The sequence below is a fragment of the Oncorhynchus mykiss genome, chromosome 13 (genome assembly GCF_013265735.2).
Source record: "Oncorhynchus mykiss isolate Arlee chromosome 13, USDA_OmykA_1.1, whole genome shotgun sequence".
NCBI classification, from domain to species: Eukaryota; Metazoa; Chordata; class Actinopteri; order Salmoniformes; family Salmonidae; genus Oncorhynchus; species Oncorhynchus mykiss.
The window spans coordinates 29,121,666-29,138,605 of NC_048577.1; the positions used below are offsets into that span (position 1 = coordinate 29,121,666).

Genomic DNA, 16,940 nt, shown 5'->3' on the forward strand with positions numbered 1-16,940 from the left:
AAGGGCTCTCTGCTGCTATCATGGGGAAGGATCCGTTTTAATTTCCATCGACCTGCAACTAAACTCTCTATGGGGTTTACGGAGGAGTGGCGCCTGCCTGGCCACGGACTCCTTTCACCTGTGGTATGGAGAATTGGGAATGAAGGGAGGTGATTGTGGAGGCAGCTCCTCCCTCCAGCTTCACAGTGAAATCAAATCATTGAAGACCACAGGGTGGCCCAGATGAAGGGAGGTCAACGGGGAGTCCAGCAGAGACTTCCGGACTCCATGCAGGGACACCAAGAAAAGGCCTGGCTACCGCTGTCCATCTCACAGATGGCCCCGGCTAGCTAATCCCAGTCTGCGTCCGTGCATTCCCTTGTTACCAGATACCGGATCACAAGAGTTGATGAAGGCCCTTTAAAAATGTGTTTGCCCAGTCCTAAAAATCCCTTGTCTGTAACACTATCATGCAGCCTTTCTAGTCAGGCACGTTGAAATAGGTCTACAAGCTGGCCTGCGGTCAGGTTACACATGTGGATGATTCGATGTGCAGACTATCGCCAGTGGCCATTTTCCTGTTCTGCACCACACAGGATGTGTGTACAGAGAAAGAAGTGTGCGGCACAAAGTTGCAGACACCTGGTTAGGAATTGAAACATGTGCAGTACACTACTGGGCAGGGTAAGAAAAAGGTCAAGTGAAGGACAAGAGGAGAACTTGTTTAGTATGGCACCGAGTCCTTCCTCTCTTGACCTTGTTTGGAGGAACACGAAACACATCAGGATTGATTCTCTCACTTCATTATCTATAATCATGCAAACCATGCACATGATCTTCCCTGCCAAGTAGGATACTGGCGATGAGCTCACACTCCAATTATTTAACCTCCCCGGGGGAACCAAAGAAGCAGAGTACAAGGAGGTGGGGGATATGGAGATGAGTAGAGAAACCTGACCCGCAAACAACAGATCCAGATAACATTACACCCCAATGCCCTACAGTAAGGAGTACTGAGTTTCCAAATATCAAGAGTGGAAAGGAGGAAAAGGGAACGCAGATAAGGATTTACTTTCATCTACAGTGAACACCTTGCTGAGGGACGACTTTCCTTGGCCTGCTCAAGGGGACCTTAATGCAGACAGAAAATACCCTGAATACACTGCTCTGGAGTGTGGGCTGCATCTATAAACGGGCTTGGCTTGTCTCAGCTGTCCAGCATTCCAGGAACAGGATTAGAAAACAAAAGCTGTGCCTTTTAATTAGCTGCCTCCAGTAAAGAAAGTTGGAGCCCCATTGAGCGGGCTTGAGTGCTGACAGGTACTTTTGCAAGTTCAGATAAAAGGAGCTAATCTGGCCAAACAAATCACCCATAAGCTTGTCCTCTCAGGCGCTTGGCAATACAAATGCTATTGATTTTAGCCATATGAGGAGGGTATGCAAGTTAGAATTGGTTGCCAGTTTTGAGCATTTTAGGCATGTTGATGAGTGGAAGTATTTTGGGAGCCAAAGGACCTTGTTTCCATAGCCATTTTTTAGGGATTCTCGTGTGTTTTGGGGACTATATTTAGGAAAAAGCTAATCGAGGCTAATGTATTCTTGGCTGCCTCTTGAACTACCAAGGTCTATCCTGGAGAATACGACTCCCCTTTTTCAAAGTTGAGCATTTCTGTCAGATTCGTTTTCTCATGGCCGATAAACCACTTCACAAGTCATGGTGTTTGACATCTCAAACACGCAAAGCATCAGCGAGCTATAAGAAGATGTACTTAGCAGGCGTTTCTCCAAAAGTCTGAAATCAAAAGTACCGCGTTGTAGGCTGATGAAGACAACAGCTGGACTGTCAAGGTTAACACTGCCACACCAGGTAGAAGAAACAGACTTAGTTTCAATATAAACCAAACCCTTACACAGGTACCAACTAGTTTAGTTGACAAATTGTCCTAATATATGCTTGCGTGTATGAGACTTATTTTAATAGCATAATAATATCATCATCATCATCATCCTTACGCTATCAAAACACAATTTTTAGCAACAGCCTACATACTTAGGATAGTTTAATTAGAAACTATACAAAATGTCTTGTAGAGCAAACTTAGCCAACTTGAGAAAGCATACTCAGTGGTGTAGTGGAGGGTATACGCAAGTATATGGCGTATAACCATTTATTTTCAATGGTCATTGCATATACTCACTTCTTAATGCCCAGGATGCATACCATCAGAGATGGAAATATGCATTTGAAATGTAGAAAGTGATCCAAAGATGCAACAACCATCATGGGTTGCCAATATGACTAGGATAATGCTTTTGGTTGCTTGACAATAAAAGAAAGTTGAAAGAAAACTAATTGAACAGAATAATACTTATGAGGAAGGCTTTATAAAATAAATTGCCTCCACATTTCTATGGTGGAATTTTGGCTATAGGCTACTTTGAAGCTAGGTAAGAAATGCCTCATAATATGAAATAAAATGTCCAGGTTTCAAACAATTAAGGAACAGGAAAAATATAGCAATGCTAATGATGGGCCTATCCGTCCTCAGGTAGATGGAAAAGCTTTCCCAAAAACCTTCTCAGTTAAATGTTAACTAGCTACAAAGTAGCTAAAAAAGTAGCCTTGCAAAATAATATCATGATTATTATTATCAATCCAGTGGCCATTTGTTTTGCAAACTCCCTCTCCTGTGCAACAGAAACACCACTAACCACAGTGTTTAGGTACCTGAGCCTTTGAATTAAAGGGAAACTACACTCAAAAATACAAATGGCGTACATTTTTTCCCAGGTCTCAAAGGTTGTCTGTCTCCTGATGTGGTTTATGCATTGTTGTGGACTTAGAAAAACAACAAAACTAAATATTCTATTTAAAAAGGTGTGAGAGCGTAAACCTGAGAGAAAAAAACAAACATGGGGCAAATCTGAAACCTGTGAATTTCTGACTCTGTTGACAGACTTATTTATCTGTTTCAATAGTAGGCCTACTATTAGCAAGCCCAAGATGTACTCTTAAGGAGCCTAACATTGCCGTTACTCCTAAAAGGTCAAAGGACCTTGTGTTATTTTCGGAGGTAGACTAGCTCTGGCTGCCAAAACAGCCAAATGCTCCATCCAAACAGGAATTGATTCTCAATTGCAATACAATTCTAGAAAAACAAACCGCTTTACTTTCCTATCCCAACAAAATACTTTCACAAATGCAAAAAAACACACTGTTTCAACCAGCTTTATCACAGTTGTAGCTGACAGTATTTTTTAGAGACATTTCTGGCATTACACACAGGTGTTCGGCGCATGCTAGATAGCACAGTGGTCCCTCTCTCTTCCGTATTTCTTCTGTAAACACAAACCCCATAAGAAGGTTGTGTATAAATTGATTTTTTTTTGCTGATATGAATGATTAAGTCATTGTACTTCCAAAACTGTACCACAAGCAATGCATGTCAATGTTCAGAACGACTGTTAGGGCTCTTAACAAAACTCCCCAGTACAGATGACACCTTCATCCAATGACTTGTAATGTAATGTAAAGGAACGGAGTCATGATCAAGGGCTAACTATTAAGGTTTCTTCATGCTTCAGTGCGGCTGGCACCTAGCCAAACGAGTGTGCTCACATATTCCCTTTAAAGACCTTCACTTGAAAAACAATAATAAAGCAGCAAAAGTACTGTTTGTCCATCTTGAGGCGCCATAGCCAGTAGCCATTCACTTCCTCAAATAGTCCGAATGAATCTTAGATAACTCAAGAAATCTGTGATTCATTTGGACTTTTTAGTCAAGGAGATCGTACTCTCGCAATTTTACATCCATCTAACTTTTTTGGTGCAGTCTTTCTCAAGTGAAAAAATCTGAATGAAAACGTGTCGTCTATCGTTAAATGACAAACACTTAATTTAAGAATCCCTACTGCTGAACACAATGACTGACGAAGGGGCGTAAACTTCGACTACCCGAAATTCGGCTCATCTCAATTTCTTTATTTTATTTTTTTTACCCCTTTTTCTCCCCAATTTCATGGTATCCAATTGTTTTAGTAGCTACTATCTTGTCTCATCGCTACAACAAGTTGAAAGTCATGCGTCCTCCGATACACAACCCAACCAAGCCGCACTGCTTTTTAACACAGCGCGCATCCAACCCGGAAGCCAGACGCACCAATGTGTTGGAGGAAACACTGTGCACCTGGCAACCTTGGTTAGAGCGCACTGCTCACGGCCGCCACAGGAGTCGCTGGTGTGCGATGAGACACCCCTACCGGCCAAGCCCTCCCTAACTCGGACGACGCTAGGCCAATTGTGCTCCCCGATCGCGCCGGTTACGACAGAGCCTGGGCACGAACCCAGAGTCTCTGCTGCAGTACAGCGCCCTTATCCACTGCGCCACCCGGGAGGCCTCGTCTCAATATTTTGTGTGTGCACGAACAGACGAAGAAACCCTTGCTGAAGTCCAAAATGAACATAAACATCAAAAAATGTTGTCATAATATATACACAAACTGTTTCCGAATATTTCTCCACTGGAAGCATGGGGGCCTTTAAGCCTACTGCATGCTTCTGCTAGGAGTCCCAAACTAGGGTGCTTCGCTAGAAAAACTAGAAAAAAAGCAACAATAGTACTGTTTGTCCATCTTGAGACACCATAGCCAGATACACTTCCTCAAAATAGTCTGAATTAATCTAAAATAACTGAAGAAATCTGTCATTATTTTCACTTTTCTGTCAAGGAGATCATAGTTGGGCAATTTTACATCTAACTATGTTTAGTGCAGTTTTTCTCAAGTAAATTTTTTTGCATAAAAAACAATTAGTCTCTCCTTGAATTACAAATACTTAACTGAACAATCCCTACTGTTGACCAATCCCCAATCTTCCTCAACCGAGTTCGGCTTGCCTCGAGAAAAAAATATGTGCACGAACAACCAGAAAAAAACCTTGCCGAAGACCGAAAACGTCACAAAATGTCGTCATAATACATGCAGGAACTGTTCCAGACGGGAAGTATGCGGACGCCTTTAGCTTGTCCTGACTTAAAGACCAACATAGGATGTACCATTTTAGGTGTGTATGTCACTGTTTCTCATAGAATTATTCACAAAAAAAGTTAGTATAATTTTGGCTAAATGTTTGTATACCAACTTCACACCACAGTCGTTTTTACCTCTTCCCTTTGAATCCCAACATAACATGCAGTGAGTTTTGCAAACAATCAACATTTGACTCAAAGGAAAGAAGTTGAACTAGCGCTGTTATTTGTACAATATCAAGAAGCCGTATCGTATCAATTCTGGCTTCAAAATATCAGTCCAGTTTACAATTTATGAACGGTGTTTTGCTTCTAATGAAAAGTTAATGTAATTTAGGCTAGAGAGCCCGCTGTTGAGGGCGAACTCACAGCACAATAGAATCGCAGAACCTTTTCAGATCTCGCTGTTGTTTTTACCATTATACACCAGATTTAGATGGTCAGGCCGACTTTTAAAGTTGCATTCAGTTATGATACCATTTGAACAATACCAATTCATGCCAAAGTGTAATTCTTATAAATGTGGCTACTTTAATCGAATTACTTAAACAACAAAAAAGATCTTACCTCAGACGAGATCTAGATAACTCCAATCCCATTTTATCCAAAACGATTAACTTGAAGGCTTAACATCCTAGTTGAAGAATAAACTGTGTTTACCAATTACTTTTTGCAATTGCAACTAGACAAAGCCCCGGCCCTACAATTCATGAACTGTATCAATAGGCCTAGCTGTGTCTGTCTATACAACTAGTTTCTGTTGAGTCGCGCTGGCAGCATCGGCAGAAGTCCCGCCTATCCCATGCGGTCATTTGTTTAAGGATAGGCTGGCCTACCGTGACGTTATTGCTCGTTTGTTCTCTGAGATGTCAATCATCACTTGTAATTGCTGAAACATAGACACAAATAATGCAGAAAGAATGAGTAAAATCATACAGAATACAGTAATGAAAACATGAGCATAAGTAATAGTAGTGACACGTTATCTTTCCTGTACTGCTCGACAATGAATTCACATTGGTCCACATTGTGTCCACATAAAGTAGCCTATCTAAATGAAGGCTCTTAAATGGTCTATTACTGGCCCCAACTGGAAGTTTGCACAGCCACGAATTGGACTACAAGTTGTCTTGCTTTTTGTAACAATAATAAAGTGAATATATCTGAGCCTGACCATCTAAAATGTCTACTCGTAAAGGCAATCTTCCTAGATACTTCAAATTCATTGAAAGAGTATGAGAGGTTGAACTTCTTCGTGATAACCTGAAATAGGTTTCTCTATTACAACTAATAAACGGACAAACCACTTCAATTCAATATGAACTGAGACTGCAAATTATCTTTGACTTATTTATTTTTTCTTTACAAAAGTGATTACAATTATAAATGATAGTCTACTGTACAGCAGATTAAAATAGGTATCAATGGCAGTTCTTTCTTTATGTGCCCTGCATGCAATTCATACACAGTTGAAAGAAATCAGACACCAAAGTGGCATTAAAGAGAAGGAGCAAATACATTTTGATCGTCTTGTATGGTATTCAATGGGGTAAGTCTATTCAGTTCAGTGTATTGCACTATTTGTGACCCTGCATCAAGTGTCTGATTGCTTCAATACAGTAATGTGTATTGTATGTTGTATCAGGCAGTCAAGTCATGGTAACAGCCAGTAACCAATGTAAAGAGTCACAAAGATTGTAGTGCTTCGGCCCTCCATTGTCCATTGACATCCATCAATTATTGAGTGGAAATCCATCTGTGGTATGGGACGTTTAGTATGGGATGTCCTGACTCTCTGTGGTCTCTAAAGATCCCATGGCACTTATAAGAGTAGGGGTGTTAACCCCCGATGTCCTGGCTAAATTCCCAATCTGGCCCTCATACCATCATGGCCACCTAATCATCCCCAGCTTCCAATTGGCTCATTCATCACCCCCTCCTCTCCCATGTAACTATTCCCCAGGTCGTTGCTGTAAATGAGAATGTGTTCAACTTACCTGGTAAAATAAGGGTTAAAAAAAAGGGTTGAGGATACCAAGTCAAAATCACAGGTAAGAGTTGAATATGGGGAATTCTGTCTAATTTCCCTTATTGAAGAACAGTACATGCATGACTACTTTGGTCTTGTATGGATGTTTTCAGTCTCCTGTAGTGAGATTCTTGCAGACTGCTTGCAGGTGGTGTAAAGTACTTAAGTATTTTGGGGGGGATATCTGTACTTTACTATTTATATTTTTGCCCACTTTTAATTGTTCTTCACTACATTCCTAAAGACAATAATGTACTTTTTACCCTTTTTGACATCCAAAGTACTATCCGTCAATTAAAACATTTGTTTTATTATTGTGCCATCTGGTTTGCTTAATACCAACACAAAAAAAGTACATTTTTTGCTTAATACCAACAACAACAAAAAATTACATTTTAGCAATTCAATTTACTTTTGATACTTAAGTATATTTAAAACCAAATACCTTTTGGACTTTTACTCAAGTAATAGTTTACTGTGTGACTTTGACTTGAGTCATTTTCTATTAAGGTATGACAATTGAGTACTTTTCCACCACTGCTGCTTGCACACGATAGTCCTCTAATGTCACTGAGACAATGTGAAGTAAAAGTCCATTTGGAGTCAAGATTGGAAAAGGGGGAGAAAAAACTGATCATAGATCTGGGTCCGAATCCCACAAAGCATCTCAGAGTAGGAGTGCTGATCTAGGATCTGTCATATAATCTTATTCATTATGATCTAAAAAAAAAAGCAAACTAATCCTAGATCAGCACTCCTACTCTGAGACGCTATTCGTTTAGGGACACTTTAATCTCTGGCTGGTTGGTCACTGGTCTGTGCTTCAGTGTGGCATGGGCACCACCTGGTGGGAGAAGAAGGAACATGAGAATACATTGAAGATTCAAATGGAGTTTTTCAAGGCAAAACCAGTTCAATCTCTTTCAGACAATTGTTCACTCAGAATGTTCAGGCTGTATCAAAAGGTGTTATCTGTGTTAAAACAGACATGCATACACTTCAAGCTTTTCCTAATGTGGTGTCCATGTAGAACTTGATTTAGAATTGAAATGTAAAAGTCTGATATCTAAATCAATGTTACTTACAGTGGGGCAAAAAAGTATTTAGTCAGCAACCAATTGTGCAAGTTCTCCCACTTAAAAAGATGAGAGGCTTGTAAATTTTCATCATAGGTACACTTAAACTTTGACAGACAAAATTAGAAGAAAAAAATCCTTAAAATCACGTTGTAGGATTTTTAATGAATTTATTTGCAAATTATGGTGGAAAATAAGTATTTAGTCACCTACAAACAAGCAAGATTTCTGGCTCTCACAGACTTGTAACTTCTTCTTTAAGCGGCTCCTCTGTCCTCCACTCGTTACCTGTATTAATGGCACCGGTTTGAACTTGTTATCAGTATAAAAGACACCTATCCACAACCTCAAACAGTCACACTCCAAACTCCACTATGGCCAAGACCAAAGAGCTGTCAAAGGACACCAGAAACAAAATTGTAGACCTGCACCAGGCTGGGAAGACTGAATCTGCAATAGGTAAGCAGCTTGGTTTGAAGAAATCAACTGTGGGAGCAATTATTAGGAAATGGAAGACATACAAGACCACTGATAATCTCCCTCGATCTGGGGCTCCACGCAAGATCTCACCCCGTGGGGTCAAAATGATCACAAGAACGGTGAGCAAAAATCCCAGAATCACACGGGGGGCCATTGTGAATGACCTGCAGAGAGCTGGGACCAAAGTAACAAAGCCTACCATCAGTAACACACTACGCCGCCAGGGACTCAAATCCTGCAGTGCCAGACGTGTCCCCCTGCTTAAGCCAGTACATGTCCAGGCCCGTCTGAAGTTTGCTAGAGAGCATTTGGATCATCCAGAAGAAGATTGGGAGAATGTCATATGGTCAGATGAAACCAAAATATAACTTTTTGGTAAAAACTCAACTCGTTGTGTTTGGAGGACAAAGAATGCTGAGTTGCATCCAAAGAACACCATACCTACTGTGAAGCATGGGGGTGGAAACATCATGCTTTGGGGCTGTTTTTCTGCAAAGGGACCAGGACGACTAATCCGTGTAAAGGAAAGAATGAATGGGGCCATGTATCGTGAGATTTTGAGTGAAAACCTCCTTCCATCAGCAAGGGCATTGAAAATGAAACGTGGCTGGGTCTTTCAGCATGACAATGATCCCATACACACCGCCCGGGCAACGAAGGAGGGGCTTCGTAAGAAGCATTTCAAGGTCCTGGAGTGGCTTAGCCAGTCTCCAGATCTCAACCCCATAGAACCCCCTCTTTGGAGGGAGTTGAAAGTCCGTGTTGCCCAACAACAGCCCCAAAACATCACTGCTCTAGAGGAGATCTGCATGTAGGAATGGGCCAAAATACCAGCAACAGCGTGTGAAAACCTTGTGAAGACTTACAGAAAACGTTTGACCTCTGTCATTGCCAACAAAGGGTATATAACAAAGTATTGAGAAACTTTTGTTATTGACCAAATACTTATTTTCCATCATAATTTGCAAATAAATTCATAACAAATCCTACAATGTGATTTTCTGGATGTTTTAATTCTCATTTTTCTGTCATAGTTGAAGTGTACCTATGATGAAAATTACAGGCCTCTCATCTTTTTAAGTGGGAGAACTTGCACAATTGGTGGCTGACTAAATACTTTTTTGCCCCACTGTATTTACTTAGGCTACACTTTGCAGTATGAAATCAGCTGGTTTGTGTGTGGAAATATTAATGCAAGAATGTATGTATATTACACTATTGCAGATGCAGTGTGTGTGTGTGCTATGAGTGCAGATATATACAAATATAAGATGGACACTTTTGTTGATCTAAATACCTCGTATTTTTGGACCACAGTAATTCAAGGCGCTCTTTCCCGGTCTGTGCCATTCCAAATATCCTCCAGCTCCTCTTCCTCCTCCTCAAACTGCCAATGATCAGGATGAATATGATCTGGTTCTCTTTTGGGTGAAGTTTCTTTTTCCAATACCATCATTGGTGTGGAGCTGTCGGAGCACACGCAACAGTTGTCCTCAGAGCACACAATGACTCGTCCAGACCTGCGCACACCCATCCATGTGGAGTCTTCAGACACAGTAGACAAGACCTTGATCTCTACAACTCTAAGTGCACTTTGGAAAGTGAATTGCCTCTTTGCAGAAGGGAAGTATATGTGGTTATTGAGGTCTTGAATCTTAGTGTGAACACTTAAACAGTTGTGCTTGTGGTTCTGTGACGGTTCAGTGCGGGTGTGGTCATGCATCGAGCTCCTGCAGTTTGGTTCAGTGCGTTGCTTGTTAGAGTCCAAAATGGCCACTGGAATAGAAACCTCAACCTTATCCTCATCGTGGATACCAACAGTGCTGGAGAAAATGTTCTCATGTCCAGCTGCAAGGGCAGGACTCCTTGTGGCGCATCTTAGGTCGTGATAGACGTCATCTTTCTCAGGAACCAAAAGAGAAACAGACTCTGCGCTCACCTTCTGCGAGTCCTGCCTTGCTGTTTCGCAGCTCCTTTCCTCTTTCGGACTGAGGGTGAAAGTATGTCCAATCACTTTGTGAGTCTGACTGAGTGTGTTTGAGTCTGCCAATTTGTATAGATTCAAAGGTGAACCATTTTGACCAGCAAAGTCCCCTGTTTTGCAGATACTTTCCTCCCCTGGACTGAGGGTGAAATTCTGCCCAATCACTTTCTGAGTTAGACTGAGTGTATTTGATCCTGGCGGTCTACACAGAATCGAAGGTGAACCATTCGGACTGTCATGTTCCCCATCAGCTTCAAGATGCCTTTCCTTCTCTGGACTGAGGGTGAAAGTCTGTCCAATTACTTTGGACGATTCGTGAGTCTGACCAAGTGTGTTTGAGATATACAGATTCAAAGGGGGACTGGCATGGTCCCCATTGGCTTCAGAAGGCACTTTCTCTGTTGTGAGGTCTTTTGCACCTATCTGTGAGATTTTCCCCCAATCCTTGGGTAGGTCAAAGCTCAACATCGACCCAAGAGGGATAACGCCATAGTGGCTCTTGTCTTGCCTAATTGTCATCTCATTGGGCCCATGCAAGAAATGCCCCTGGATGGTAGGAACGGTAGGAATGCTTGATGTGTCTGAAGAGTTTCCATCTATGACACTCACCACAGAATTATTTTTGATATACAGTTGGAGTTCTGTATTAACTGGACTCCCTTGCTTGGCATGGCATTCCTTCTTATCCTCCAGTGGCCAGGTGTAGGCTCTGTGTGTGGCGCCGATGGGCACGGTAGTAACCCCCTCCGGCTTGGGCATTCCGACAATGCCAGTCACAGTGTGCCTGTGTGTAATTTTCTTCCTCCTCTTCATTGGTCCCTTCAGGTTTAAGGTAGAGGTGGAACTGGTTCTGGGTAAGGTGGGGAGCAAGACAGTCCTGACTTGGGGTATGAAAGTGGCGTTGGTTGAGCTTGTGGAAACGGTGGTCGACACGTGGCTCGTGTCTGTGATATGAGGCGATGCCACCTCTTCAAAAACAGGACTTCCATCTGTGACTTGCAGATAGGTGCTCACCTGAAAAAGATTAAGATAATTGGATGTATTAAAATACAAAACTCAGCAAAATGTGGGATCACAAATTCTGCAAAACTTATCAAAATCACATGGTCTGAGGTGGTCCCAGCTGCAGTGGCAATGGCTTGACCATTACTAATCCACTGAGTGTGAGCCAAGTTGATGAAACACCACTTCTGGAATGGGGGACCTTACAGAAATCTTACAGCACATTCCTTTACTAATAGCTGCTCTAGGCCATTAGGATCAGCTCTCCCTATCCCAGTCTAAAGCTTTTTAAGATAAACACAATAGAAATGTGCCTGAAAGTCTTGAGGTTCTACTAGATGTTTTGTGCTAAAATACACTACATGGCCAAAAGTATGTGGACACCTGCTCGTCGAACATCTCATTCTAAAATCATGGGCATTAATATGGAGTTGGTCCCCACTTTTGCTGCTATAACAGCCTCCACTCTTCTGGGAAGGCTTTTCACTAGATGTTGGAACATTGCTGCGGGGACTTGCTTCCATTCAGCAATAAGAACATTAGTGAGGTCGTGCACTGATTAGACCTGGCTCGCAGTTGGCATTTCAATTCATCCTAAAGGTGTTAGATGGGCTTGAGTTCAGGGCTCTCTGCAGACCAGTCAAGTTCTTCCACACCGATCTCGACAAACCATTTCTGTATGGACCTCACTTTGTGCATGGGGTCATTGTCATGCTTAAACTGGAAAGGGCCTTCCCCAAATTGTTGCCACAAAGTTGAAGTTAACCAATCATCTAGAACAGAGGTGGGCAACTTCAATCCTCTGGGGCCTGATTGGTGTCACACTTTTTCTACATCCCTAGCAAACACAGCTGATTAATCAAATTGCATTCTAAACTGAAGATCATGATTAGGTGATTATTGGAGTCAGGTGTGTTAGCTGGTGCAAAACTGTGACACCAATCAGGCCCCCGAGGACTGGAATTTCCCACTAGAGTGTCTAGAGTGTCATTGTATGCTGTAGGGTTAAGATTTCCCTTCCCTGTAGCTAAGGGGCCTTGGCTGAACCATGGAAAACAGCCCCAGACCATTATTCCTCTTCCCCCAAACGTTACAGTTGACACTATGCATTGGGGCAGGTAGCGTTCCCCTGGTATCCGCCAAACCCCGATTTGTTTGTCGGACTGCCAGATGGTGAAGTGTGTGTGTGCAGCTGCTCGGCCATGGAAATCCATTTCATGAAGCTCCCGACAAACAGTTCTTGCGCTGACGTAGCTTCCAGAGGCAGTTTGGAACTCGATAGTGAATGTTGCAACTGAGGACAGACGATTTTTCCGCGCTTCAGCACTCGGCGGTCCGTTCTGTGAGCTTGTGGGGCCAACCACTTTGCGGCTGAGCCGTTGTTGCTTCTAGACGTTTCCACTTACAGTTGACCAGGGCAGCTCTAGCAGGGCAGAAATGTTCAAACTGACTTGTTTGGAAGGTGGCATCCTATGACGGTGCCACATGGAATGTCACTGAGCTCTTCAGTATAAGCCATTCTACTGCCAATGTTTGTCTACGGACATTGCATGGCGGTGTGCTCAATTTTATACATGGTCTGGGGCTGAAATAGCCGAATCCACTAATTTGAAGGGGTGTCCACATACATTTGGCCATGTTGTGTATTTGTGCCTTTTAGGTAGACTTGACAGTATAACATCATCGTACACGTTGTTCAACTACCTGCTTACAGACATCTACAGCAACATAATTCAAATTTGACTGTTGTCCAAAACTTTGCATCCTCCCTTTTAATTTGGATGATGTTGTCTTGTGGTATGTAGATATGAATATGTGGTGATCTGTACTCACCCTATGCACAGGTTCCACTGCCTGCCTTGCCTCCACTGGCCCCTGTTGCAGACTGCCCCCTGGTGGCTGTTGGTCAAAACTGAGGATGAGGTTGATGCTGCTGCCCAGTGGGGTGACAGTAGCACAGGGCTCTTCAAGGATAATGCTGGGCGAATTTACTGCCACAGCCAAGGGGACGTGTGGTGTGACGTTTACCAGCTTGGCAAAGTTTTCTCCATGGTGACCTATCCCCGGTTGGGATTTTTGTGGTCCTTCAAACCGGCTCGCCACCATCAGCCTGTGCTTTGTGGACAGTCTTTCCGAGGACTTGTGTTCTGCCAGAGAGGATAGATTCTGCAAAGAAAACCAAAGATTTTCTTCAATAACTCCTATTTCAAGTATTTTTTAAAATTATTTTTAGGTTTTGTGCAATAAGCCTTGATCCTTAGGAGCATATTTTGCCAAGATTTGGGCAGGTTGAATATCGTCAGAAAGCACTTGGTCTTCTATACACATTACACATGTATGCAGTAGCTTCACCACAGCGATGTAGTTCAGTGCATTAAATGTGTTGAATTCTAATAGAGAACAGTGGTATTGTTCTGAAATAATTTGTTATAACAAATGAATATCGTATTGACGTGAAAGCAGGGATATCCTTTTATTGTTTATTATTATAATACATTTTTTTAAGGAGTAGCAGGGATATCCTACCTGGGGTTGGCCTTGTGAAAATCTGCTTGCGTCTCCCTGAGGGGCATCACTTCTTCTTGAATCCCCTGACCTCTCCCGACCCAGCTGGTCTTTCTGTGCCCTCCAGTACACCAGGATCCATCCCAGCATGCTTTGCAGTTCCTCAGTCCTCTCCTTTATCTGTAGAAACAGTTGCCAGATAAATTCAGTCCCTTCTAATGGTTGGGTCATTTGGGGTTTGTGCAACTAGACTAGTTCCATTTTTAAAACAAGTGAAAGTACAAAATAATTTTATTAATCACAGTCTTTTCAAAGGCTGTGGTCCACAGGGCAAAATATGTTTGTGACCCCTGTTGTAAAATAACTCACAATATCTGCCAAGTGATGTCGCTCCTTGATAAGCTTCTGCCCAGCAGCAGCGAGCTTGTCAAACTCGTCAAACTTCTGCTCTATCCTCAGATCCAGCTCAGATGGAACACTCAATTCTGCCAATCTCCACTGCTGGGCTGAAGCCTCTGAGAAAATGCAAGTCTGTGTGTCCTCTGTCCATGAGCTGTATGGGAGGGAGAGGAGAGGGGGGGGGGGGGGGGGGGGGGGGCTCAGTAGGTAAATTGGTTATTACAATAAGCATTCATGAGCACTAAACATATACATGTACATTATTCAGGACAAAACAGGCACAACATTCCAGTTGAACCAATTGTACCAAGAACAATATTTGACATCACACTGTATGTGTAATCCCTTACATCATGGCCAGGTAGGCCCTAAGAAAATCTTGCAGTTGCCGAAATTGTTGGAGGTTGCATTGGTTCTCTGCGATGCTCCAGCCCAACTCCTGCCAAGCTTGCTGGGTCGCATGGACGTTCTCCCCCAAAGCCCCTGCCATCTCAGGTAGGAGGACCTGTAGTTGCGAAGCCAGTCCCTCAATCTCCCCCACCTCCTCTTTTATGACCTGATAGTCCCTCTGAAAGAAGATCATACTGTATGTTTTATACTGTATGTGGAACAATTACACTCTCGCAGGTGAGTTGAATATTTTTGTATCAGAGTTTAAGCCTGACAGAGGTTCAAAACCAATCCAACTAATAACGCATGTCATAATCTTATGATAGATAATGGACATAGGGTTGCATTTTGCTATGAAAACAAAATCTATATTTTTTTCTGGTCTTTCAACCTACAGAGGGACACCATGGCTAGTATGATTGAACTCATCATGTATCATGACTGGATAGCCAAGATTACACTATTGACAGCTTATGCTGGATAGTTTGAGAGAACTATCCTTTATTAATGATGTTCGAAATTTTAACACAGGTGTAAAGTCTATGTCTCTGAGATGAGATCTGACAATTCTAGAGTTTTTTTTAAAATACAATGCTATGGAGCGTTAAAGCAAGCTGAAGCAAACACAATATCTCTGAAGACACTGGACTAAACAGTGCATTCAGAAAGTATAGAGACCCCTTGACTTTTTCCACATTTTGTTACGTTACAGCCCTATTCAAAAAAAATGTTTGCAAATGTATTAAATAAAACATTGAAATATAACATTTACATACAGTGCCTTGCGAAAGTATTCGGCCCCCTTGAACTTTGCGACCTTTTGCCACATTTCAGGCTTCAAACATAAAGATATAAAACTGTATTTTTTTGTGAAGAATCAACAACAAGTGGGACACAATCATGAAGTGGAACGACATTTATTGGATATTTCTAACTTTTTTTAACAAATCAAAAACTGAAAAATTGGGCGCTTCGCTCATTCTAAGGTCCTGAGTGCTCTGGAGCAGGTTTTCATCAAGAATCTCTCTGTACTTAGCTCCATTCATCTTTGCCTCGATCCTGACTAGACCCAGTCCCTGCTGCTGAAAAACATCCCTACAGCATGATGCTGCCACCACCATGCTTCACCTTAGGGATGGTGTCAGGTTTCCTCCAGACATGATGCTTGGCATTCAGACCATTCAGATTTCAATCTTGCTTTCATCAGACCAGAGAATCTTGTTTCTCATGGTCTGAGTCCTTTAGGTGCCTTTTGGCAAACTCCAAGCGGGGTGTCATGTGCCTTTTACTGAGGAGTGGCTTCCGTCTGGCCAGTCTACCATAAAGGCCTGATTGGTAGAGTGCTGTAGAGATGGTTGTCCTCGTGGAAGATTCTCCCATCTCCACAGAGAAACTTTGGAGCTCTGTCAGAGTGACCATCGTGTTCTTGGTCACCTCCCTGACCAAGAACCTTCTCCCCCGATTGCTCAGTTTGGCCGGGCGGCCAGCTCTAGGAAGTCTTGGTGGTTCCAAACTTCTTCCATTTTAGAATGATGGAGGTCAGCCTCCCGAATGGCGCGGCAGTCTAAGGCACTGCATTGCAGTGCTTGAGACGTCACTACAGACCAGGGTTCGATCCCAGGCTGTGTCACAGCCGGCCATGACCGGGAAGCAGGGTTGGCAGGGTTGCGGCTTGGCAGGGTTGTGTTTCGAAGGACGCATGGCTCTCTACCTTCACCTCTCGATGGAACAAGACTGTAACTATCAATTGTCTATCACAAAGAAACATAAAAAATAAATACATAGAATGATGGAGGCCACTGTGTTCTTTGGGAACTTTAGGTTTTTAAATCATTGTCAGCTCAAGCGATCTCAAGCAAAACCCAAGCAATTACCCAAAACCCATAGAACATAAATGTCTTACTATTAGTTAAGTATATAATCGTTAACTATTAATATCAAACAAATTTGAGATTTTTGGTTCCAACAACTGTGTCTTTGTGAGACGCAGAATAGGTGAACGGATGATATCCGCATGTGTAGTTCTCATGGTGAAGCATGGAGGAGGTGGTGTGATGGTACTTTGCTGG

The 16,940-nt window shown here is 42.5% G+C and overlaps 2 protein-coding genes across 9 annotated transcripts in view; both read right to left on the minus strand.

Annotated features, from left to right (window-relative positions):
- Positions 1–5,803, minus strand: part of LOC110486063 (signal-induced proliferation-associated 1-like protein 2) — a 110,205-nt gene extending 104,402 nt beyond the window's left edge. For 4 of the 6 annotated variants that reach the window (XM_036940713.1, XM_036940712.1, XM_036940711.1 and 1 more), the window contains exon 1: positions 5,574–5,801. The gene's annotated coding sequence lies outside the window, so the exon portion shown is untranslated. Of the gene's footprint in view, positions 1–5,573 lie in introns of all 6 variants that reach the window. The other 2 variants (XM_036940715.1, XM_036940714.1) reach the window with 2 other exon arrangements.
- A 539-nt stretch (positions 5,804–6,342) lies between these two features.
- Positions 6,343–16,940, minus strand: part of LOC110486064 — a 31,939-nt gene continuing 21,341 nt past the window's right edge. For 2 of the 3 annotated variants that reach the window (XM_036940717.1, XM_021557383.2), the window contains 6 exons: positions 14,832–15,049; positions 14,452–14,635; positions 14,104–14,262; positions 13,411–13,743; positions 9,889–11,589; positions 6,343–7,879 (listed from right to left, as the gene is read on the minus strand). In XM_036940717.1, coding sequence (XP_036796612.1) covers positions 9,913–11,589; positions 13,411–13,743; positions 14,104–14,262; positions 14,452–14,635; positions 14,832–15,049 — 2,571 coding nt within the window. In that variant the 3' untranslated portion in view covers positions 6,343–7,879; positions 9,889–9,912. The remainder of the gene's footprint in view (positions 7,880–9,888; positions 11,590–13,410; positions 13,744–14,103; positions 14,263–14,451; positions 14,636–14,831; positions 15,050–16,940) is intronic. The other variant, XM_036940716.1, reaches the window with a different exon arrangement.